Source organism: Saccoglossus kowalevskii, chromosome 14 (assembly GCF_978046115.1).
Source record: "Saccoglossus kowalevskii chromosome 14, keSacKowa6.1, whole genome shotgun sequence".
In the NCBI taxonomy this organism is placed as follows: Eukaryota; Metazoa; Hemichordata; class Enteropneusta; family Harrimaniidae; genus Saccoglossus; species Saccoglossus kowalevskii.
In genome coordinates this window covers 23,952,931-23,980,824 of record NC_140654.1, presented here as the reverse complement: position 1 = coordinate 23,980,824, position 27,894 = coordinate 23,952,931, and the positions used below count along the sequence as shown (strand labels likewise).

At 35.2% G+C, this 27,894-nt stretch overlaps 1 protein-coding gene across 1 annotated transcript; it reads left to right on the top strand.

Moving 5' to 3' along the window:
- Window positions 1-164: 164 nt before the first annotated feature.
- On the top strand, window positions 165-27,540 carry LOC144355221 (solute carrier organic anion transporter family member 1B3-like). Its single transcript, XM_085507707.1, has 9 exons — window positions 165-263; window positions 19,496-20,215; window positions 20,956-21,300; window positions 21,872-22,036; window positions 22,686-22,914; window positions 23,924-24,074; window positions 25,220-25,398; window positions 25,740-25,804; window positions 26,547-27,540. Exons 2-9 carry the CDS (start codon window positions 19,510-19,512, stop codon window positions 26,828-26,830), a joined length of 2,124 nt encoding a protein of 707 aa, XP_085363833.1. The 5' UTR covers window positions 165-263; window positions 19,496-19,509; the 3' UTR covers window positions 26,831-27,540.
- The last annotated feature ends 354 nt before the right edge of the window (window positions 27,541-27,894 follow it).

The following is a 27,894-nucleotide window of genomic DNA, read 5'->3' as shown; positions in this document are numbered from 1 at the left end:
ACAAGTTGTATTTACATGGACCTATTTAGGATGTAACTGTATAAACCCTGTCTGAAACCTTTCTAAATATATAAAAAAGATACTAGTTGTCACTCACAAAGGATTTCAAGAGATTAGTCGATAATATCAATAAAAATAGTTAGGGTATAAATGATGGCAGTTAAACGCGCAGCGCAAAAGCTAAAATAAACACAGTAGAACTACGAACAGGCAATACACAACAACAGTGAGTGTATATATTGAGAGACTGAATGAAAACACAGGTAAGACTATATGGTGATTTCATTTTTTTCCCTATCATATTGTTTGAATCAACACCAACACATATCATTCAGTTTTCATTTGTTGTTTGAAATTAACTAGTCACAATACACATGAATTTACTTCCGACCTGTATGCAATTTATGAAATTGGAATCTTAGGTCATAATATGAAATATATCTCCGCGTCGTATTCGATTTGGAACGGCGTACACAACACGTGTAAAATACGTTGTTTGTTTACTTGAAATTCGAACACGCGCTGCGCGACGACCACCGCCCTTTAACGCAACATATGCTTGGTGTTTTCTCCAATATGGCGGCAACCTCATCACCAAAATGTTATTCCATGCCTTGGTGATGACGAGTTAAAAAACGGAAACTTTACGTTGTAGGATGTGTTTTGTGACCACTAGTAATATTGACTAAATTAATCACTAACTCCATATTTAAGCATACAGAGTTAAACGGAAACACACACAAGTGTCTGATTCAGCGTTGAAATGATGTATTTGTATTCTGAAATTACGCATTGCAGTGTGTCAGTGAACATTATTTATTTGATTTCGTGAAATTTTGAACGTGTCGTGTGACTAATGCATTCCACTGGAATGATGTAAGAGTGGACACAACATGTACTTTATGTACATTTCCTGACTGACAAAATATGGTGAATTCAACGAAAAAAGAAGTATTCTGGTTTGTTATCACTCACTGATTGGAGTGGAAATCCGTATCAAACAAAAAGAGTGCCATCTCCAGCAATATCGCCAATTCCCGCAGTAGTTCAACGCTCAACGCAGCCTGCACTAACGTGGGTACATGCACTGCACACACCACAACAAATTTAGCAAGAACACATTTGAATGACTTATGTATTAACGTTTTCCTTCTCAAAAACAGAAATAAAAAAATGATCTCAACTATAGAGGGCCTCAATCACATCTGAAACAACAGAAAACAACAGCTTTTGCAATATTCTACTATAAATAAAATAATGCCTCACATATAATTAAAATTAGAAATTTAACGATAAAAGAGAGACAAGGGGGATATAGCTGGTACAGGTTACTAGAAATAAAAACGGCATTTTACGTTTTAAAATGAAAGTTTTCATTTACAGTAAAAATAGTTTTGTTTGCACTTTTTTTTCTCTTTACACAATTTTATTTCATTTGATTACAAACATTACAGTAAACATTAATTACATAATACAAAACGACAAAGACAAGCAAACAAAAGTAAAAAAATAAAACAAAAACAAAATAATTGCTAATACACTGAAATCAAAAAATTTACACATCAGAGATAATAGACCACTTCCGTAAATGTAATTCCAATTTGTTTTTAGATATAGCTATATGCTTTTCAATCTCGCATGCTTCAGTTACCACCTTACACAGATATACATCACTCGGTATACTCTTACTCATTTTACAATTATAAATATATTGCTTCCCTAAAAGTACCAAATAATTCGCCAACACTGAAAAATCAGTACAGCCTAAAATTATCTGCCTGAGGGAAAGAGCATCTGGACCAAAGATATTTTTAAATACATCACTAAAGGCAAACCAAAATTTTTTTGTATATTTACAATAATAAAAAAGATGGTAAGTAGTTTCCGTTTCCTGATGACAGAACGAACAATTCGGACTACTAACGTTTGATGATTTCATTTTAAAAAGATCATAATTAGTAAACAAAATTTTATGTAGTAACTTAAATTGAAATTCTCTTGATTTCGTGTCGATTGCTGTCCTAAATAGTAAAACGTAATATTTAGACATTGCAGCAAAATTGAGTTTAAAATCTTTTATAAAATACTCTGAACTATTTGGATGAAAAGTCTTTGCACGAAGAAAGTTATTTTTTATACAATTTTTACTTAGCACAGATGCCAGTATATTCTTACCATCAATACAAATATTTGGCACTGAATCGTACGAAAACCTTCGGATAGGATAGGAAACATGTGACCAAGCTTCCCTCGTGGTTTTTGTAATTGCATTAAAAACACAAGTCACAAGATATATTTCAAGTCTGGTTAGGTTATGTTTAGCAGATAAGACAGCAATACTAACGGGTGTGTTATTTGAAAATAAATCACCAATGCAACTGATACCCTTATTGGCTATTGTAGGGAAAAACACAGATTTGTTATCAATTAGGATATCCTTGTTGTTCCAAATTATATGATGTGATATTTGATTTTTAATATCTAAATTTTGAAGAGTAGACCAAGCTACCAAGGCGTCACGATAAAATTCGGACAGGTTGATTTTCAAATATTCAAGTCCGTAGTTACAACTAAATATTAAGTTGCCTCTAACAGGCTTTATCGTTTTTAAGAATAATTTTTTCCATGCATGGGTCGCTGAATGGTCAAAGTACCTTTTCAACCACATTATACGAAATGTACCATACATTGTAAAGATATCAGGGGCTTTCAAGCCACCTTCTCCTATGTCTGCAATCATAACATTGCGGGCCACCCGGTCATGACCTTGCCAAATAAAATTGAAACACTTTCTATTTACCTCAAGTAAAACTTTCTTTGGTACAGAGACCATTCTCATAAGATACACAAACTTTGATATAGCAAAGCTCTTCACATTCTGTATTCTACCAATTAAAGTTAAATTTCTTTGCTTCCACAGATTCAAGGTTAACTGTAAATTTTCCATTGGCTTGGCGTAATTTAAAGTAGCAGCTCAAACATAAACACCAACAATCTTGATTGGCTCCTTAGGCCATTTAATACCAAAATGTGTGTCTTTTCGACCTTTCCAGGGCCCAAGCCAAAGGGCTTCAGTTTTTTCTGTGTTTACTTTTAACCCTGATACTTTTTGGAAGCAATTCAAAAGCTTAAACAAATGTATTACAGAACATTCATCTTGCAAGAAACATGATAGGTCATCAGCAAATGTTACATCTGTTACAAGTTCATCACCCAACTTAATACCTTGAATATTTAGATTTGCCCGCATGGAGATTAAAAACACTTCCAGCGCCAGAATAAACAATGTAGGGGACAAAGGGTCCCCCTGTCTGACCCCCTTCTGAACTTTAAAATAACCCGTGGTAAAACCATTATTGATAATCGAACTTTCCACGTTACAGTAATACGATTTCACCCAACGAATTAATGATGGACCAAAATTAAAAGTTTTCAGGCAATCAAACAAAAAAGGCCACTCTAAAGAATCGAAAGCTTTCTCAAAATCAATGGCAACTAAAATACCTGGAATATTATTCTCATCAGTACTAAGGAGTACCTCCTCAATTAACCTAATTAAATCCGTGACGTCCCTCCCCTTAACGAAAGCTGATTGTGTATAGTGAATAAGTTTTGGTAAAAACTTTTCCATCCGCTTTGCAATACAAAGAGAACCAATTTTAGCATCTACATTGATTAGCGATATTGGCCGCCAATTTTTAATATATTGTTTGTCTTTACCCTTTTTCTCGATGAAAGTGATTATACTCTAGCGCTGGGAGTTTGACAGACAGCCATGGTCATAGGCATAGTTAATGGAATTAAGTACATAAGAACTAATAATAGACCAAAAAGCAATATAAAATTCTACTGGGAGACCATCGTTTCCAGGTGTCCTGCCTTTTGACATGGACAACAGGGAACGGTGCGCCTCCCCGAGTGAAATATGACCTTCACACTCATTCATTTCATCATTCGAAAGTTTTGGTATGGTTAACCCCGAAAAGAAATTTACGTCCAAAGTTGTATTTGTGTGATTTGAACTGTAAAGGGTGGCATACTATTTTTTCAATTCGGCCAAAATTTCAGATTTAGATTGTTTTAATTTATTGTCGGAGCCTATAATTCTCGTTATATGAGATCTATGTTGATTTCGTTTTTCCAGTCCCAGAAAAAACTTTGTGCTCTTCTCTCCCTCTTCCACCCATTGGGCCCTTGACCGAACAATTAAACCCTTTACAGCATAATCACACAGTGAATCAAGTTCCGCTTTAATGTCGTTTAAATATTCAATATTTTTAGGGGTGGGATTCAAGCCACATAAAATATCAAGATCATTCAATTTATGTTCCAATTCTTCGATTTTTGAACGACGTTGTCGTGCTTTTTGTTTACTATATTGAATAGTAAATTTGCGTATTTCATACTTCAAGAGATCCCAAAGAAGCCCCTTATCACATATGTTACTATAATTGTTTTCCCATTCAACAAAACGTTCGCTAAATTGGTTATGATAATTGTTGTCATCTAAAAGACTGCAGTTGAATTTCCAAAAGGAAGGTCCACGTGGTGAATCATGTGGATCTAAAACAAGGGCAACAGCCGAATGGTCGCTAAATAAAACTGGGCTGAAGTCGACAGAGTCAACAATGTTTTGTATATGGTCAGATATAAGAAAATAATCAATCCTACTGGCAATAGGTGTGGTCCCACCTCTCCTCCAAGTAAAACGTCGAGTATCCATATTGCGGATACGCCATATATCTACCAAGTCATGTTTTTCTAGCAAATTTGAAAATGATTTCTTAGATTTAACCCAGGTATGGGGGTTGCCTCCCTGACGGTCAATGTTAATATCGTAGGTAAAATTAAAATCGCCCCCAATGATAATCTGAGTGTCAGGATCATAATCTAAGTTGTCGATACATGACTGAATATGTTCCAGAAAAGAACAGTGTGACTTTTCGTCATTTGGGGCGTAAATATTAAGCAACAAGAAAGGGTTATTTTCAATTAACGTATGTATAAGAACAAAACGACCATCAGGGTCGATGACAGTGTTTTTAACATCAAAGTCTATATCACGAATAACAGTAAGCACTCCCCTACTACTATTAGTACCATGTGAAAAGAAACCCTGACCTCTAAGTTGCGACGACCAACTATACTGATCTGTGGAGAGACTATGGGTCTCCTGGAGGAAAATAATATTCACTTGTTTTCTATTTAGCCAATTCCATACTTTCTTTCTTTTGACGAGATTTCTTATACCATTGACGTTCAACGTCACAATTTAAATTTTTGGTACCATTTCTCACGATGAGATAACTTGTAGTCTCTTATACAAAACAGTGCAAATAACATAATTAAAAATAAACTACAGTACATAAAACATATAATTTTTTTTACACTTTACAGATAAAGCAAATTCCTAATTACATTTGTAAAATATATGTTTTGGAAATTGCGTACGAATTACGACATTTAATGCGGTAAATGCTTTATATGCTTGCAAAAAAATAAGATCTTTGTACAAATTACGGACGAATAAAATAGATTACATTTTACACCTTGCCCATGTTTACGAACGTTTTTTTATTTATTTAAATTACATTATTACGAAAGTGAAAACAAATGATTACAGCTTACAAAAATACTCTTGCCTTGCCAACCCCCATAAACATTTACTGTGTTGTGGAGTTTACGGAAATTTACTTAAACAATGACAAAGCTTATAATTTCAAACTAATTAAATTAAATAATTAAATCCCCAAAACTCGCTACATTTCCCCCGCATATATCATAATTACTACTCGCCCACCCTTAATGCAGCAATCATACATATACAAGACCATTCCAGCTATAATGAGAACATATCACTTCTGATAGACAAGTAATGGTGTTTAATGCAGTTCACAATGTCTTATCAGATTTTAAAACATTAGTATCAAACTAATTAAAGCGGTAGGGTCGTCACCTGCGGACGCACGGGAATTGCGTCGCAAGCGACGATAACAACATACGCTAAAAACGCAAAGGCTTATGGGTAGACTCTTGTTTGTAAATAATGACACGCTATGGCCATCTGACGCATGCGCAGATGACGACTCCTCCGCTTTAAATTAAATAATTAAATCCTCAAAACACACTACAACCCCTACATATGCAGCAATCATACATATACAGGAACATCCCAGCTATAATGAGAGAATATCTCTTTTGGTAGACAAGAAATGTTGTTCAATGCAGTTCGCAATGTCCTATCAGATTTCAAAACATTAGTATCTTTTGTTTATCTATCTTTTTTTTATTTATCTTTATTGCATACAATAGAAATTAGTTACAGCACAATGTCAATATACAACAAATGTCACAACTAATATAACTCATTCAAAATATACACTGCATACCCATTAACAATTAAAGTCTCCCCACTTGTCCAGGAAAATGAAAATTGTATGTCTTCTTTTTGAAATTTCTAACTCTATCTTTTGCGTGTAACGTATATCTGATTTTACGAGATCAAAGCATGGTAGTTCCTTTCTTTAATTTACACTTATAGTAGATATTTCTATTAACAATTATAATTATATGGTTTAGTAGAGGGGGGAAGTACTTGTCTCCTAATATAAACTGTTTTGCTGACAATGTTCTTGGGCATCCTAGTTTTGTTCCCCATAGATTAAAAATTTATGTCCAGAGGACTTTAATAGACTCGCATTCAACAAAAAGATGCACTAGGTTCTCGATGGTACCATGACAAAATGAGCGTAAATCTGACGATACTAATGATGAATTCATCTAGAATAACGTTTCATTTGTGTACAGAATATTGTGGTTTAATTTCCACTGAAACCCCTGTAGTTTACTGCATAGAGTTACCAAAAAAGGCATGGAATAATGAAATTCCCAATCCTTGTTATCCAGATTACACAAAGAATTAAGAAAGTGTTGACTTTCGGGTGTTGTAAAAACATGGGAGATGAGCAGTTTACATAATTGTATTTGGGTGGTATTTTCAAGTACAATTCAACATTGAGTAAGTCAACTCAAAAATTACATTTAAAAATGAAATATCCTCCCACATACTCCAGGTAATTGGTGAAAAATAATTTTCAAGGGTGAAATTTAGGAGATAGGTATCGTTTTACCCACCCAACATTAATGGCTTTTTGCATTGCATGTGTATCAATCAAACCCAAAACTTCTTGGCCTATGTCTCCTGTCAGTGTGTTGCGTGCTACTCTATCGTGTCCTTCCCATATGAATGTAAATCTTTTAGTATTTATGAATTTAATATCCCGTTGTAGAATTGTAATATGGTTGACAATAAATAGTAATTTTGGAATAACGAAAATTTCAATAATCTGAGGTCTGCCAATAATTGTCAAACTACGTTTAGACCAGTTAGTATCTTCATTTAGACTGACATCCAAATGGTTCTAATTAATTCTCTGTCAGCATGACAGTGGCTCTTTGGTGCACTATATCCATAGGTATATTTCATTTGAATACATCAGTCATCATGACTTTCACAATGAAACATGATTGATACATCCTACAAGTGAACTGATTCAATGTATATTCATGAATGTCGTGAAACAAACAAAACTTGCGGGTGAGCGGGTATCTGCATGAACTCTTTGCGGAAAACAATGGATGTTGAGGTCCAAAAGGCGTACCATCATACCCCATGGTGAATTTATATTCGTGTGAAACACTGACAAATACAAAACGAAACTATGAACATATGTCGAATGTTTGGTAGGAATTTACAATCGTTGTATAATTGAGACAAGCAATTCTGTTAATTGTAGTTGGAAAATAATTTTGTATCATCGTTTTAACGGAATATTCTAACGTCAGGAAACCGTTCATATTGTATATTTTGTATTAAATTAAAAACAAAACAAATTATTTGTGAGGAAGAGTTGGAGTGATGCTGTCCCAAGATTTGATTTGGAAAAACAATATTGATCATGTGATGAAGAAAGTATCATATATAAATTATGATATAAGATAAATTTTACTATTACTGTATAATTCATTTTGCCACATATTTAATAAACTCATTTACATACAATATATAGTGTACGCCAATTGTCTTTGTTAGTTCAATTTTGTGACATTTCAAAAATCTAAACAAATCTAGCTAGCTATGATAGAACGAATATTTTAAATCTTGGAAGAAACGTGTAAGGGGCTGCACTTAAACTTGTTGATCCGCATTTCAGCCACTGCTATTTCAGCATTTCAGTTTACTGCGTGGAACATGTGTTGTTTGGTGAAGAATGTGTGTCACATTAAAGTGTACAAATGCAGGTATTTGTAAAACGAATGATACTTTTGGATGAGTGAATTGACTGAAAAACTGCCTATGCTACCTCTACATCAAAAAACTACCAAGTATTGATTACAGCGGATTTCTTAATTTAATATAGAAAAATTATATCAGTTTGTAGTACAATACAGCGGATGTTGACCTGCAGACAAGATTACCACACCCTAACGAAACACAGACGGCGTATTTTATGTGCGAATCTGGTGTGGCCGTGACCAGCTAAAAAGCCTTTTTTTTACAAAGCTTGCATTGAAACAAAATATTTTCTCCAATTCAAATAAAAATAATGTTGCACCGTATATCCCCGACTGTGTCGGTGCGCGGTAATGCAGAGTAAATAATCACAAAGGAAACGGAGAAATAATGGGGCACTCTCTTGACATGAACGGCTACAGGTAGGTTTAAAAAACGTAATCAATACCACAAATAAAAGCAATGACTGGTTTTGTTTTTAGCAATCACTGTATAGTTACAATTATCTGACCTGACAGTGTTATATTTATTAAGACTTATAAATTAACGTCACCAGTACGGGTTATTATACATCGTACGTTTAACATGCAGGCTTGTTTGAGCAAAATATTACCGTATTACCGAATCCAAGTCGCCGACAATGATGTACTGATATTGAGCTAGCGTTTTAGTTGGACAACCGGAATGCATTGTTTCATACAATTATACCATGACAACCGGTTTGACATCGAGAACGATGCATTTTTTTTCAGTTTATGAGCAGTCTGCTATTCTTTTTTCGTGAATTCACTCCCCTGTTAATCGAGCCGAGCCTAACAAGTATACGAACATAACTCGGCATGTGCCGAGAATGCTCCCGGTCAAAGAAGCGGACCCAAACGGTTAGAAGGTTCTCAAACTCATTTCGACGAATCAACTCTGACATTGCTTCCAGCGTCTCTTTTGTTACATTATTCAATCACGAGAATGTAAAGTTCCACCTCGTCCTAAAACGTCCACACTGTAATGTTTATATTCCAATGAACATAAAACAGGAGGCTTTATAGTATTCAGTGCCTAGCTTACAACTAACTACTTTTATTGTACTTGAACTATACAGTCATGTTATATATACAGTCATGTGATACATACATTAATATATTATGATAATGACGATACTTAATACTTCATTACATAGCAATATGTCACATCTCCCCTTTCAAAGTAGTTCTTGCTAATGGGAGGTATTAGCTCTGAATAATATTTCAATACGTCTAACATAACTGAATGTTCACTGTCCATTCATGATTGTTTCTTAAATTGTATTACAAAACTAAAACTTCTGATGACATTGTATCATGTGAGTCCGGTTTCATCATAGAAACAAACAAAACAACAAAATAATAAAATACAATAAAAATGTGATTATGCGAATTGTACTAACAATAATTTTTTAAACATGCAATTAATTATTGAAGTGAGAGGTTCCAGCACTTGACTTTCCGGTGGAGAGGATCTTTACCATCCACTCATCATAAAACAATCACTAATTATGAGGTCAGAGGTCGCTAGTACTTGACCTGCCGTTGGAGTAGAAGTTCACTGACTACCCATTAAGCTCATATTCATCCCTATATCTCATTGGTAATTTGATTACTCGTCGACTTGCTGTGCGTTTTTGGTCTGGTGGTGTTGTCATCTTTATTTGGGGATGTTATTGACTCTGGTTCTTCTACAGACACTTTTTCAGTTGATTGAATTTCATCCTGGTATGATGGTATCATACTCGATTTTGGCATATGTGCTTTTAACAGGTGTTTTCTATTACGCCTGTATTGTTGACTTTCTGGTGTTGTTACTATGTAGGATCTTGGATTTTCATGCTGTCTTGTCATAATTGCTGGCTTCCAAATCTTGTCAGATCTGATTCCTACAGTGTCGTTTACTTGTCAGGTAGTTGTTTGGTGTGTCTATCATAACATTTCTTTTGCTTTTCTTGACGCTTGACTAGTTGGGCTCTGGCGTCATGAACGATCTTTGGTTTTAGCATCTCAGGTGAAACTGGTAGTTTAGATTTTAACATTTTGCTCATTAGTAATTGTGCTGGTGATGCAGTCATACCTGACACAGGTGTGTTTCGGTAGTCCAGTAATGCTAAATATGGATCTTTCCCGTCTTCCTTAGCTTTCTTGATCAGCCGTTTAACGGTTTGTATTGCTCTTTCACTCATTCCGTTTGATTGAGCATAGGTCGGACTTGATGTAGTTAGCTTAAATCTCCAGTCATTTGCAAATTTGCGGAATCGTTGACTTGCGAATGGTACATTGTCAGCGAATACTTCATCGGGTATTCCATGACGTGAAAAGATTGAAGACATTCGAGTGATCACTGAGTCTGCTGTCCTAGCTGTCAGCAAGCTTATCTCTGGAAATTTAGAGAAATAATCAGTGATTAATAAGTAATCCTTGCCATTCAGATGAAATATGTCACTTCCAATCTTTTGCCATGCTCTCTCTGGTATTGGGTGTGGTATCATTGGCTCTCTCTGATTCGCTCTTCTATGTTTGGTACATGTTCCACATCGAGATACAATGTCCTCAATGTCTGTTGACATTCCTGCCCAATATAATACAGATCTTGCTCTTGACTTGCATTTTTCAATGCCTAGATGGCTTTCATGAATGATCTCTAACATTTGCTTTCTCCAAGATGTTGGTATTATCATTTTTTCTCTAACAAACATGAGACCATCTGCTTCATGCATTTCATCTCTCAGTGACCAATATGCCGTTACATGACCACGTAAATGGTATTTGTGTAGTGGCCATCCTTCCTTCACAACTTTTTTTAATGCTTGAAGGGTTTCATCTTCTGAAGTCGCTGCTCTCAACTCATCTAACCTATTGGGTGTGGCGGGGAAAATGTCTACTAATGAATGAATTACCACATTCATTTCTGCATCTAGCTTTTCATCATCTTTATTGTGATTAAGGTATGCTCTCGACAGAGTGTCTGCAACATACATTTCTTTCCCAGCCACATATCTGACATTGAGTTGATATTTCTGCAGTCTCATCAACATGCGTTGTAGTCTAGGTGATGCCTTGCATAATGGTTTCTTCGGTACTGTTTCCAGTGGCTTACGATCTGATTGTACATCAATCATTTTTCCATACACGTACTGGTTGAATCGTTCACACGAGAACACAATAGCAAGCATTTCTTTTTCTATATGTGCATAGTTTTGCTCTGCTTCGGTTAGCGAACGTGATGCATATGCTATTGGGTGGTCATCCTGAAACAAACATGCTCCAAGTCCTCTCTGTGATGCATCTGTTTGTATTCTCACTGGTTTGTTTACATAGAAGAATTTTAACACTGGCTTGCTGGTTAGACTTTCTGTAATGCGCTGTAATGCTTTGTCTTGTTCATGTCCCCAACTCCATTGAACATTTTCAGTAAGAAGCTCTCGTAATGGTGCTGTCATTTCAGACTTATTTGGAATGAACTGAGACAAATAGTTGACCATACCAAGTAGACGTCTGAGGTCTTCTTTATATTCAGGTTGTGGTATCTCAACTATAGCTTTAACTTTATCGTCATCCGGTATTCTGTCCATCAGCTGTGACGATATTTCCCACGTATTTAACCTCAGTAACGCATAAAGTTATTTTCTTCTTACTTAATTTGACGTTGTTTTCTCTAGCTCTCTACATCACTTTCCTCAGTATCTCATCTGCCTCTGTCTAATCTTTGCCTGCGATTATTATATCATCTACGATGACTTGAACACCGTGAATGTCTCCAAACACTTGTTCATTTCTTTTCTGAAATACTTCGCTGGCTGAGCATATTCCAAATGGTAGTCTTTTGAAGCGATATCGACCAAATGGTGTGTTGAATGTGCAGAGATATGAACTGTCTTCATCAAGTTTAACATGCCAGTACCCATCCTTCATATCAAGTATAGAACAAACTTTCTTCCCATGCAATTTGGTTGCTATATCTTCCGGCGTTGGAATCCGAAAATGTTCTCGTTTTATCGACTTGTTTAGATCTCTTGGATCAAGACAAACTCTCAGAGACCCATCTGGCTTCTCCACAATTACAAGACTGTTTACCCAATCTATTGGTTTGTCTACTTTCGCAATTACTCCACTAGCTTCCATTGTCAACAATTTCTTCTTCAGTTTAATTTGTATGCTGAAAAGGACTTTCCTTACAGGGTGAATCACTGGCTGTATAGCATCATTTAACTCAATGTGATATTATCCAGGCAGTTGACCAAGCCCAGTGAAGAGGTCGCTGAACTCTTCTATTAGTGACTCCTTAGTGAGGTATTTATTATCACCCACTGCATCAATTCGTTGGATCAAGTTTAACTTTAAACAATCTTGAAGACCCAATAGTGGTGGAGAGTCTACATCTGCTATGTAGAATTCCAGCATTTCAGTTTTGTTTTTAATGACCCATGGGGTATTACTTTACTGTTCCCATAGACAGACAACACAGTTTTAGTTGGCTGTAAGTTTATCTTAGGTTTCAAGGTTGGCTGTTTTTGTTTAAATATCCTCATTGGCAGTACATTAGCACTAGATCCAGAGTCAAGTTTTATCTTCACTTTCAACCCATAAATCATCAGTGGTTTATACCATGCCCTGTCACTATTGTTGCCTTGACAACCATGTACATCAACAGTAGTCAGTTCACCAACAAACAGCTGGCTATCCTTATCATCACTGTCATCTGAGTCCACATCAAGGGTGTGTACACGTTTCCCTTTGCAAACCCTCGTAAAGTGACCTTTCTCTTTGCATAAATGACATTCTTTACCAAAAGCTGGACATGACCAAGGCCCATGTAGGGTAGCACATTTCCTACACTTAAATAATTTGCCCTTCCATTTTCCATACGTTTGCATAGACTTTTTTCTTATTATAGACTGAATGGACCTGTTTATCCCGGCCTGTCATTGCTTCAATTTGAGATTTGCTAGTTTCTGCAGCACGACACATATCAACAGTCTTTTCTAGTGTATTTGGTGCCTCTCTTAGCAATCTTTCTTTCAAATGCACATCTCTGATCCCTTGTACAATTTTATCCAAAATGTTCAGATCTTCTTGATTGCCTTTATTAAATTCGCATGATTTTGTTCTTTTTTCAATTCAGTCAAAAATTGATCAATAGTCTCGCCATCACTTTGAGAACATTCCCAAAATCTGTATCGCCCACGAACACGAACAAGGGAGTTGTGTTTCATTACAGCTCCCTACACGAATCTAATTCGGGAAAGTAGTGTGACGTGAGTGTATTGGTCAATTGTTATGTAAGCAAACTCATTTATTTTAGTAAAACACATCCAGTCGCGTTTTATGTTTGAGAATATGTTTGTCGTATTTTTGTACGTAAAGGAACAGGTGAGAGAAATCGCCATTAACAATGAAGCAGATTTAAGTAAAATACACTAGAACATTTTCAATTAAAATAAGTTATTATTGTACATAGAATTACATTTTAATTAATTCATCCAATTTCAAACCTTGACTATGTTCAAGTAGAAACTTATTTAGGAAATAAATCACTCTCTCCTTCAGCATTTGATAAAATAATTGACACTCCTAACAATTTACTTACTGTTTCCCATGAAAATATTCGCTCTCTTGGCAAATATTTTGATAGTTTTAAAATACTATTTATAATAATTGGCCTATCCGAAATATGGCAAATTGATAACCCCAATTTATTTAGCCAGCCCTCATACTCGTTTGAATACAAATGTAGAAATGTTGAAAGGGGAGGTAGGGTTGGTGCTTATATCAACAACTCCATTGATTATGAAATTGTGAATCACAATGTAGAACATGCTGAGAGCCTTTGGTTTGAGGTACTAACCCCCAAAAAGAAAGTTATTATAGGGATAATTTATAGGAATCCAGGTACTCATATTGGTGAATTTGAAAACAGTTTAATACTCTTATCTCAACTGAAACTTGAAAAATACAATTGTGTGCTCATGGGAGTTTTAAGTATTGACTTATCAAAACATGAATCATGTACTGATATTTTTTGTTATAACTCTTAAAAATGTTTATCTACACCAACTTATTACAGTCCCAACTCGAGTCACAAATACCAGTAGCAGTGTAATATATCATACATATTCTAATTTAAATTTGTGTTGTACTCGGGCTGTAGTCATTACCACAGATGTCTCTTTTTGATATTGTCCTTTCTACAAATATGTCACACACAGTAAAAAAAAGTTATAGATATTTCAAGAATTTTAAAGCTGATAAATTAAATGAAGACTTACTAAGTGAATCATGGGATGATGTATAAACATGTAATGATGTTAATATGGCATATGACAAATGTTATTCAATATTCAACAAGATATGTGATAAGCATGTACCATTATTTTTTAAAAATGTTAAATATAATAAGTAGAAGAACAGTAAACACTGTATTACATCTACTATTAACAAATCGATCAAGACAAAACAAAAATTATATACAAAGGTTCTTTGAAAACGAGCTTGCACAGTATAGACAATATAGAAACCTACTGACCAGAGTGTTAAGGGAAGCTGAACAAAATTATTATTCTACCTAGTTTATTAAATGCCATAATGATTCAAGTAGGACATGGGGGATCAATGAACTAATGAGCAATGTACAAAACAAATCAAAAGACTTCCCAGAATTGAATGTGAAGCACAATAATACCGAATATACGACACAGAATCTAAGAGAAATTGTAGATGCGTTCAATGTTTATTTTGTTAATATTGGTGCCAATCTTGCCTCAAATATCAAATAATTCCAAACGATTTCCACTAGTATCTTAGAAAGTCTTATAATAATTCCTTTTTCATTAGCCCAACTACGCCAGAAGAGGTTGCATTAATGTTACGACATTTTGACCAAAATAAATCCCCTGGCTGCGTTAACCTGCCAGCAAAGCTTCTTAAACAGGCTGCAACAAAAATGTCCAAACCACTTTAAGAATTGCTTAGGTAACCCCCTTTTCAAAAAAGGCGCAGTTGATATCCCTGGCATTTATAGACCAATAACTGTGTTGCCCCTTTTAAGTAACATTTTAGAGAAAATAAACAATTGCAGCAGTATTTAGAGATACAAAATATTTTTTTTGAACAACAGTACGGCTTTTGCATTAACTACAGCACAAGGCTTCCAGTGATTAATTTAATTAACAACTTACTAACCCAAATTGATGAAGGAAAAGTAACTGTTGGTATTTTTATTGATTTCACGAAAGCCTTTGACACCATAAATCACGATATACTCATGTCAAAACTGAATCACTATGGCATACGGGGTAGTCCAAATAAATGGCTCAGAAATTATTTGCAACATAGAACACAGTTTACTTACTCAGCTTCAACTTCTTCCTCACTTCTCCCTATGTCGTGTGGCGTCCCTCAGTTCAGTCAGTTCTTGGTCCAACATTATTTTTGATTTATATTAATGATTTTACAAATTCTACAGGCTATTTCGACTTTAGGTTATTTGCAGATGAATCAAATTAATTTCACACATTCTAATCAGGTTCTGACATAGATTTATCTACTGTTAAAGGGGCACTTCCAGTTTCATGGGAATTGAAATTGACAGACATTTGACATGGGAAAAACATAAAACAAAAATTACTAATCTTATCCGGAAAAAGATAGGGTCCTACTGAAGTCATGGCATTGTGTTCCCCAACATATTTTACTGTTGTAATACCAAACACTAATTGAACCTCATGTCAATTTTGGATTAGAAGTCTGCGGGAACACATATCCTCAAATTTGAAAAGCATTATAACAGCACAAAAACAGATGGCAAGATTGATAACTCTCTCTGATTTTATCGCCCATTCTGCACCTATTATTAATTCTTGATGTCCCTAAATTTTGCACATATTCAATTTGTAATTTTGTATAGGATTTTATTCATGGTTATCTTCCACACTCTATGCAAACATATATATATATTCTGCATTGTCACAATATCAGATAAAGGCACCGATGTGACTTACTTGTTCCAAAGATGAATACAACTGTGGGCCAATTTTCAATCTCGTATTTAGGAACTAAATTATGGAACTGTCTGCATGTCACATTGAGATCACAACCAAAGCATATATTCAAACACAAACTGAAGGCTTTACTATTGGCGAGATACGCTACATAACTTTATTTTGTTTCTTTATTATATTCTTCGTTTTTGTAAAAACAGTATTGTCATGAAGTACTATATGGCTGCATTTTTTCTATTTACTTATTCAGTTATTTATGTTTAATGAGAATTGACAAGATTAGCTCCCTAAAGCTATTTCAAATTCTTTTTACCTGTAAATATATATATTTTCCTATTTCAGAATTGTATTTCTCACGAATAATAACACTATTTTAGCTATCGATTGCGTCGTTCGTTACTTTTTCCAAAGATCTGCCAACGCTTGCTGCTAGCATCGGCCACTCAGAATTCCAAGTCCATTGAAATGTGTTTGTCACACGCAACGTAATATTACCGTAATTGGTATAGTACAGGCGTGATGGTTCAAATACCAAAATGGCAACAGCAACAGAAAGACTTCCCTGGCGGCGATGATAACATGCGAACACGGAGCCAACAGATGAGGTTTCAATTGGTACTGGTATTATTATACCCTGTAAACATCAAGTACAATAACGCGGTAAAACTCCACTACTCCAATAACTAAATACTTAAACTCCAATACAATTCAACGAGATCTCCGATCTGAAATAGACCATTACATCAGCATACATAATGAGTCTGGAATTTACTACAAATTTCTAGAATGTTCCATTAGCTTCTATTATCTTCTACAGTGTTCTGTGACCTATTCAACCAGTTTCTAAAAAAATCTAGAATATTCCACCTAGACACAGTACGGTTCTAGAACATTCTCAGTGACACGGAAGTGGTAAACAAGTCGTATGCGACAGTGTTCCCTGTCAACAAATAACCCATTTTTCCGATTTCGAAGCAGGGTTGTTTTTGTCGACTAACTATTTCATGCTTAGCGCATTTAACAGACTATTATTCTGTGACAAAGCATTTTCTAACAAAAAAAACAAAAAAAACAGACATATTTCGCACCGTCATTATCTTGCGAATATGCGAGTTTGAACGTCCTAGTCCGAACACACTTTATTTCCCGGCGGTCCCAATGAGTACATTAATACCCTGGGTTACTCAACATAGGTGAGTTGATTTGTAAATTGTGTTACGTCAGGTGGAATCAGATGGTTATAACAATTTTAAATTAAATTAAATTATAACATTTGGAATGCATATACAAGGTAGAAACTGTTATTGTATTGTAACCAAAGCGTTTCGTTTTGAAAACAGCGTTTACCCGCATCTAGCAAGACAATGACAAGATTCCAATTGTGGGCGTTCCAACACAACGGCGCCATCAAGTCTAGATTGGAAAAGACCCAAGTTTCAAGATATATTGTTACCTGACTGTACAAATAATTCTCAGAACGGCTTTATTTGCTTTATGAATATTTATAACTGACCTGAACTCTAAAACAATTCCTGGGACTGCGACAAGGGGCGATAAAAACTGGCCGTGACGTTGCTTTCGTGAATTTATTAAAAAAAATACCCTCCTTCTTTTGTCTACATAGTCACACTCTAAAGGGACTGTACTTATTTCAACCCACCCCTTATCTCGGAGATCTTACATAACCAAAGCTTTTTATTAACAGTTTATTTGTTCACAACTCACGACTTCGGACAAATTTCTATTCTTGATTTTTTTTCTTTTCACAAAATTTTATTCCATATAGTTTCATTACATACATTACAGTAAACATTTATTACACGATACAAAGCGAAAAAGACAAGCAAACAACAGTAAAAGAAAAAGAAAAACCAAAAAGGATAATTGCTAATGCACTGAATTGAAAAAATGTTTACACACTATCAGAGATAATAGACCACTTCCGTAAATGTAATACCGATCTGGTTTTAGATATAGCTATATGCTTTTCAATCTCGCATGCTTCAGTTACCACCTTACACAGATATACATCACTCGGTATACTTTTACTCATTTTAAATTTACAAATATAGTGTATATATATATATTAAGTTGCCTCCAACAGGCTTTATCGTTTTTAAGAATAATGTTTTCCATGCATGGGTCACTGAAGGATCAAAGTACCTTTCCAACCACATTATACGAAATGTACCATACAGTGTAAATATATCAGGGGCTTTCAAGCCACCTTCTCATATGTCTGAGATCATAACATTGCGGGCAACCAGATCATGGCCATACCAAATACAATTGAAACACTTTCTATTTATCTCAAGTAAAACTTTATTTGGTACAGGGCCCATTCTCATAAGATACACAAACTTAGATATAGCACAGTTGTTCACATTCTGTATTCCACCAATTAAAGTTTAGTTTCTTTGCTTCCACAGATTCAAAGTTAACTGTAAATTTTCCATTGGCTTGGAATAACTTTAAGTAGTAGCCCAATGTGTATCATAGGAAACATAAACACCCACAATTTGTTGGATATGGGACTTATAGCAACGTATACACCACGTGTAAACATTGTTTGTTTACATGAAGTTCGACAAAGCGTTGCGTGACGACCAGCGGCCTTCAAACATGTTTTTATGCTTAAAGTTTCTAGAAGTCATAATTGTCAAACACAGCTAGTTTGCACATGCTGTCCACGGGGCTGGCGACATTTTTCTCTTATAAAGACAGTTTTATTGAAATGGACGCTAAAAACATAATGCTCACACATTAAATTATTCCCGAGAGGAACAAATTTCGGATATCCGAACTAGCATTTGAGTTATTAACCTCTATTTTATGTATTTGAACAATTTTCAATTGAAAATAGCATTTAAACGGAAATCATAATACCATGGATTATTTGGAAAAATATTCGAGCATCCTATCTTTTTACTGCACTCTTACCCGTTTATTCGATGGAACCTTCCTGGCGGCACCATATCGGGAGTTTCAAATGTTGTTGATGTTTTTTATCAGCAACGGAAGCCCGAGGAAATCCCTTAATGCCGAAACGTATCGGGGACAGTTGGCGGCGGGCCACGTCTATATATAGCTTTTCCAATGAAGTGATCTATTCCTGGGGTTGCTGTCATTTGCATTACATCGTCAAAGGCTGATATACTGAACTATCATTATTATTTCAGAATCTTAGCCGGAGATGGAAATTACGGAGAACAACATAGATGGTGGAAAAGAACGGATTGAAAAAGCGCAGGTCATCAACGAAAATAGAAACGAGAACATCATAGTTACTGATCCTGATATGATGTGCGGTATTGGAAGATGGCAACCCAAGTTCCTCCAGTGTTTTGCAAATATAAAGTGTGTCTTCTTCCTCTTCTGTGCTGCAAATTTTCTCCTCAGCTTCAGTTACAGCGTCTTCATAGCCACCATAACAAGTATCCAGAAGCGTTACGCGCTTCCGAGCTTGTTCTTTGGTCTAAATGCAACTCTTTTTGATAGCGCGATTTTACTAAGCGTTCTGTTCGTGGCGTACTTGGGAGGTAGACACGGAAGCCATCGACCGCGTTGGGTTGGTATAGGATTAGTGCTCGCAGCGATAAGCTCATCGTCCATCTCTCTGAATCATTTCATGTCGTCGCCATATGAGTACGGTAAACTGGATTTAAAATCAAATATAACTACACTGTGTTCCGAAGACTATGACTACATGAAAGTAAACCGTAGCTTAACGGATTGCTCGTCGGACAGCGCACGCGCGGCGGAGTCAGATAGTGTAAGGATGGCAGTTATGATGTTGTTAGGGCATACATTGGCAGGAATATGCTACACTCCGTTTATTGTATTAACACCTACATACTTAGACGATTTCATTGGTAAAAAGAAATCACCACTATATTTAGGTAAGTTGGAATTGCACTCAGTCTTCAATACGATTGTATACTGATACCGCCCCCACCAAAGTTTCTTCTTTTACCTACAAAATCGATGCTGGCACGCAGCTTAATGATAATGACAATGACAATGTTTTTAAAATTCGAACAAAGTCCTAACAAAAAGTTGTGACGCTGTGACCAGAAATTATATATTTTGTCTTAAAGACAGCGATTGATCTAATTCGAAAATGGTATATTATACATTATCTCATTTGCTCATCATTGATTCAATGCATTCCACGAGACATTTAAAGCACCGTTTTAATGTATGTACAAAGAACCACTATCCAAAATTTGCATGTCTCTGTCTTGTCTGTAGAACGTGTTTGAACTTAATCTTTCTCCGTATTGGCTGCGAAGGAAGTCATAATTAATAGCATGCAAGTCGCAATCCAGTTGTAGTTAATATAGACGTGTGGCGTTTACAAAACTCCTCTGTTTGAAGCGTGCTGTTTGCTATGTAAAGTTTCCTAATGCACATACAGGCAAACATACAACTATGTTTTCAGGAATAACCAGATGAACCTCAGACTAGTATTATAGTATGAGGATGAACTGAACAATAGATCACATGACTCAGAATGGCATTACAAACTGAAGCAATTGCATCGTTCTCGCAAGAACATGAGAGGAGGAACTCATTCATAAATGCGTGCCTATGCCATGCTTAAAGCCAGTTAGGGCTAAATGTGTCTCTTTCTATCCAGGTATATTCTACGCTATGTATTCTCTTGGAGCAGTCGTTGGATTTCCCTTCTCATCAATCTTCGTCAGCATATATGTGGATGTGGGCCGGGTTGACTTGACAACTGTGGATTTAACACCAGACGACGCGCGATGGGTCGGCGCTTGGTGGTTGGGTTTCATCGTGGACGGGATTTTGACATTAATGGTTGCCATTCCGTTGGTATTCGCACCAAAGAAACTGGCGCTGTCAACAAATAAATTAAATGATGTGAAGCAGGAGAGGAAACATGAAATATCGCTGCAAAACAACGATGGGGATGATGATGAAAATGCTGTGGGTCAAGAAGCGTTGAAACGAATCAAAGGTAGTTGGTCTACGCACTAATCTATTAATATGAATAACATTACAATTATTGAGGATGTTAAAGGGCGGTAGTCGTCGCGCTGCGCATGTGCGACATGTGTGTTGATAAACATTAATTTTCCCGTAACCCAAAGCGCTCTTCTAACGGAATCGCAAGTATTAAGTTTGCCCTGGATGCGACTTGTACTTATTACCGCCGTTGATTCCTTCGATATCTTCCAATCATCGATAAAATATATAATTAAACGTTGGTAACGTCTCAGTTTGTGCTCGTCGATTTGCGCAACAGCCAAAGTTGCCATCTTTATTTATATGAGACCCATATGTCTCGCGCATGCGTGTCGTGACGATCACCGCCTGTTAATAAAGAATTTAGACAGGTATGGCAAACTGGACATATTTACTGTGCCAATAATATTCGTATATATCATTATGGCACATTGTTGGAATCTAAAATACAGTGTTATGAATTTACTTTGAGTAGTATATATTATTTTTGCATAAACAAATTACATATTGTATTCTAATTCAAACTATCTGATTCATTTCTGTGTCAATAATTTATTTTATAGAATTTCCAAAAGCTCTTGGTCGGTTATTCACAAACTTGTCCCTCATTTCTATCGCAATCGCTTACGGACTAGAGGTTGCCATGATCTCAGGATTGGTGACTTTCGCCACTAAATACACAGAGGTACAATTTCGCATTTCTGCTACAATGAGCGCTAATATAACCGGTAAGTAATCATTGAGGTTACATTCACACCGTGCAAATATGTAAAATCTCTACTCTCAGAACAAGCGAGAAAAGCAATGAAAAAGAAAGCCTCTTAACTCATCGAGTGTATATTGTTTACTAATCGAAATTAATTTAATCTTTTCACCACCAGACTTCCTTGCCCGAATTTTTCTGCACTTTTTTCTTATTTTCTTCAAAATTTCTGGAAATGAACCCTAGTTTTGGAGCCAACAAACAAAATTTGAGTTAATCTTCAGTTTTTACTAACAAATGGCTATTTTTGTACCCGTCTTCTGATGGACAATGCAAACTATAACATGGACTATTCTGTGAACTAAAAAGCCTGCTCACATTTATATTTTTCTTTACCCATCCACAATCAATCATTTTATATTGGCCTGAGGGTTGTTTGCGTAGTGATATGCTTAACTATTTATATATTGCGATTTTTCACAATCCCGCAGATCAGTAACTGTCTTTAACGTTTCGGGTTTTTAAAAATATAGTTTGTATCACACCACATAGTTATTATTCACTAACAACTGTATTTGTTAAATATTGTCATTTCACCAATAAATCTGATTAGAAATATAACAATTATAGCAGAGTATAGGCAACATTGACACCTCGTTATTATTCTATTTCAGGTGTTGGGCTCGTTATATCTTCTACCATTGGTACCTTGCTTGGTGGATACTTCCTGAGACGTTTCAAACCCGACTTAGTAACAACTGTCAAATATGTCGTTATTATTGCTATATTCAACGTATTTCTACCGATACCATTGCTTTTCTTGGGATGTAATAATGAAGAGTTTGCTGGGGTAACCATTCCATACCAGAAATACAATGTCACTGTCAATGACACATGGGAAAGGTAAGTTTATATACAAATGTTGGGGCTTTCATTCTTGTTATTGTGATAGTATAGATTTTTGTTATTATGATAGAAAAGGGGTAAAACGTGTTAAAAAAATTGAACCGTGACACATCTCTCTAAAGATTATTGAGTATGCTACTATAAAAACCTATACATCATCTGAAAGCTCAGATAAATATGCGAATGTATTTGACAGCGATGAGCCTCGATGTTACAGAGTAACAGAGTAACTTGGCCGTTCTGAAAAATATATAAATAATGAATAAAAGAACATACGGTGGTGTATATACTGTAGAAATGCTTTTCTAAACGATTAATTGTCGGCCAATTTCTTTATTGTGCTTTTTGACTGTTGTGTCTATTACAATTGTTTTTATATGTCACACGAATGACTTGTACATTGCACAATATGTTGGTAATGCTGAAAGCATTTATATATATGTATATACATTAATTTGGTTTCTAGGTACGACCAAATAACTGCAGTCATGGTTTCGATAATTAGTATTTATCATGCATCATATACTAATATTAACCTTTTTCTCACCTGTCGCTGTACATCAAATACTACGATAAAGACTTTCCGTATTCGACATTGTGAAATTATTTCGTTGTTTCGAAAAAAAACTGATTTTGACAAGACAAGAAATTAGAAATCTATTGAGAATAAGTCTTAGCGATATGTATGCACACCAATAATAATTTTCTTAATTATCGATAATATTACAGAAAAATATAATTCGCTGTATTATTTTTTGATTTTTATTTGAATGAAATTACAAACTGTATAGTGTGTATGAACAGTAACTTCAATAAATATGATTTTATTTGGTAATAATATATTATATTTCGCATGAAACAAAATTTCACAATGTCGAAAACGATCTTTATCGTAGCGTTAACATTGCAAAATAAACATTTCCGAACAAACTTTATAAGAAGAGGCACCAAATAGGGCACCAAATTTGAAATTGTAATCTGCTAGATTGCTCCATTTCTGTTTCAGTGAAGACTTGTGGCCTGACTCTCCACTGGTGTCACCGTGTAACATATATTGCGACTGCGCAGATAGCAGGTACGATCCGGTGTGTGGCAATGATGGCATTACATACTTTTCCTCGTGCTTTGCAGGCTGCACTGAGACAACCACACATAAGGTAATTAAGTGATACCACCAATAACGCTTTTAACATTATGTTTCAAACTTTTCTCAATGTATGATAGCCACTCGCGCTGATAGTTTCTAGACAAAATGTAGGCTGGGTGAATGAGTATTTGCAAATGATTCATTTTCACTAGTATATACGATAGAAACTGAGAAAATTATCATTTTAACACACATATACACATCCAAAATACGGCAGAGCTCCGACTATTTGTGTGAATATAAAAGAGCAACATGCACTCTAGCCAGCCTGTCCATGCATTTATATCACATCTAAACTTGTTTTTTATAAATCGGGGCGTGACTCAGCAGCAAATGACACTGGTCATATACCAGAGAATCCGAGAAAACAGTACCTCGCCTGAAACCACCAAAGTAAAAAAATGATTCCAAAGGCACAGACAAACAATACTAAACAAACGAATCTATTGAAGTGTACACTACTACCTCAACTTTGTTTAAGCCCACATGTAAAGAAACCATTGTCCAACACTCCACTATTAACTTACAACTGACACCAATTTGTGATCAAGAACTTCAGGGCTCTAACGTGACAAGATTTAAGATCGAGATCTCGAAAAAAAAATGAAGCAAAGTAATTGGGCAACCTTGCAAATCTAGGTCGGTAGTTAGAGTACCATTGCCCTCGAGGTGTCAAGTACCATTATTAGAAAAGTTAATCGTAGACTTTAGTTTAGCATCCCAACTGTGAAACAAGTTTTTATTTCACAATACAAGTTCCTGCACATTATCTTGTGTTATTGACATTATCAAATAGGAAGTCTTCCACATTGAGTTAACGCATTGTATAGGAATTCATAAGCGGTTTTTATTATGGTTTCACACTACAATTACTTTATGTGTAAAGGCGTATTTTTAATTAAACAACAAAACATTTTGCATGAAGAGGCGGCATGATTGTAGTTTCAAACGGTTTGTATTGAATATGATGCAAGAATAACCAAGCCGTATATTTGCAAGTGTCATTTTATTAAAGGGGACTTCTCCGGGGGGGGGGGGGTATAATGTCTCTATATAGGTAAAATATCCATATTTAGAGTGTCGTTTTGGGAGGGGGTTTGAACGTGATGAGATGCATAAGCAAAACGTTTATTTTTTATTAACTTTTTTTTATAGAACTTTAGTTCGTGTTCATGTATAAACCCTGGAACGTCAGTATTATCTGAACAGACAGCCCAGATTGGCATATGTGGATGGCAGTGTACATCTATGTTGATCCTTTTCATAGTCGTCATCTTTGTCGAGAGTCTCGTCGCTTCACTACCACTAACTGCTTTTGTGATTATAACATTTCGGTAAGTTCGTCAAGTGCATACTAGTATCATATCTTCATATTGGTATTAATAATCTTAAAAAAAACTGTGTTTAGGTATTTCCATTTTCAATAATGTGCGTTCCGAATCCAACGCAGGAACTGACTTGTTCGTTTGATAACCACACAATTTGTATTGCATAGTTCTTTGTTGGTTTTGTTTTAAAATGTAAAGCGGAATACAGAAAGAAATTAATAACATGAATTAAAAGTAGCAAAAATGCATGACTGCAAACATATCTAGAAATAGTCTTTATATTTGTTATATGTGATACATATCACATGACATTGTGTCACGATAATTATGTATAATGTATGTTTCAGTTGTGTTGCTCCCGCTGATAAACCGTTTGCCCTTGGGATTCGTCAACTGTTTGCTCAAGTACTCGGTAAGTCGATACGCAGTTATATAGTTCTCAAGCTTCTACTTAAGACAGAATGCTACTCGTACGTTTTCGACATGCGTGCATATTTTAGCGTAAATAACATTGATAATATGTCGTAGCAAAAACTATAATTAATCGTTTTAGTATTAGTCAACAATATGTTGTCTTTTTAATTCACTGTCAATCTGTTTTTGAGAGAAAATGTCAAATAATATATATGCATGAAGTGACAATAGACCACAAAGAAAAAAAAAACATTGAAATAATTTAATGTTTTAATTACATCTACCATGAACAAGTACATTTTTAAACACGGTATATCATTTCATGTCACGAAGGAAAATTTTGAGATATTGAGATATATCTTTGTCATAGAAAACAACGGTAAACTGACATACAACCTCATATTTTTTTTTCTTCATCTTCGTAATATGAAATGTCATATATATATAAATGACATTATTTTGAAACATAATAAATAACTAATTGGGATTAGTGTGAATAATCAGTACACATGAATGCGACATGTATGGAAGGACAACAGCAAATGGCGTAAATAAGTTGGCAAGGACAAGTTACTGCTGGTAGACCTAGAATGAGATGTCTCAACCCATTTTCAATATCCGGTTAGGTGTAGTCATATTGCAGACCATGAAACGTTGTTTATTCAAATAAGTCTGCCAGTTTCACGGTCAGGTAAAATGTATTTTAGTGATCAGTTTATCATCTTTTACTTTTCCTACAGGATGGGTACCAACGCCTATTTATATGGGCATTATCATCGACTCGACCTGCTTGTTATGGAGCCAAAGTCAGTGCAGCGAATTCAGCACTTGTTGGCAATACGATCTCTTTGATTATCGTTATAAGCTATTCACCTTTCAAATAGTTCTCAAGATATTAGCTCTTCTTATGTACACCATATGTTGGCAGTCGCTAAAACGAAAAGAAGAGAAAGGTACGCTCCTTGAAATTAGGGATGTGAATCTGAACTTGAACACTGACAATGCGGAAGTTGTCTACTTATAATCGCTCATAACAACACGTGTGACGTTTAACACCCAAATACACCTCTTAGGTAAATAAATAGCGCCCTCTTACGACAAATCGCCTGTATGACATAGGTATGACGTAGGGCAGTGTTCACAGTGTCGTTATTGTTTTGATAGGTGGACGTTTTTCGATAAAACTACCGTTTCTCTTTAGAGATTTACTATATTATAAAAGGCCTACACAACAGGAAAATTAAAACTGTTTATTTGAATGATATTGTTTTACCATGTACGTCATTTTGACGTCACAGAAGCGTTTTGTCGCAGTATTTTGTATTGTAAGTTTGAGAACATATACACACTTCAACCGTATGTTAATTAGAATGTGCATTTCTTTTACATCATATTATATTGTAGATTTGAATTTGTAATAATAATAATTGAATTTCATATATTTTATTTCACTTGGATATTTACTTTGCTATTTTTACTCGTTCATTCGGATTTTAACAGAGTTAATATTAATTTTACTTCACACAAATGAAAATTAACATACTGCGTCATTCAATGTGAGTTTATTGCTTTTCACACGGGTTAGCAATTATTCGTATTTAAGTTTCCGATAATCATTTCGTAAACAGAGGTACGATAATTACAAATTAAATGATATTGTACTTACGTTTTCTATGTGAATAATAACACAATATTTGAATGTATACATTTAATAATAAAGTTCATCGAACTATACCATGGGAATTGTGGCCCTATATTTCAATAAAAAAATACGCATAACACCCTATTTAATCGAAGTTTCTGTTTCTCTTGAACCATAATCAGTGACAATCAGTAAATATTGGTATAATGTAAAATGTTGGTAAAAGGTATAATCTCATGTACCTGATATGTTCATTTTAATACCAATGTGTCCATTGCATTGCATATATAATGTTCTCGTGGATATGCATGCATTAGCAATATTCTGTAAGCACCACTGACAGATGGATACAAGTTATGATCATTTTTTGACCCACCCCCAAAAAACTATGTGTGTTTTAATTTGGGTTTCGTGACAAAAAATGATTTTGGTGTTCAAACAGTTAA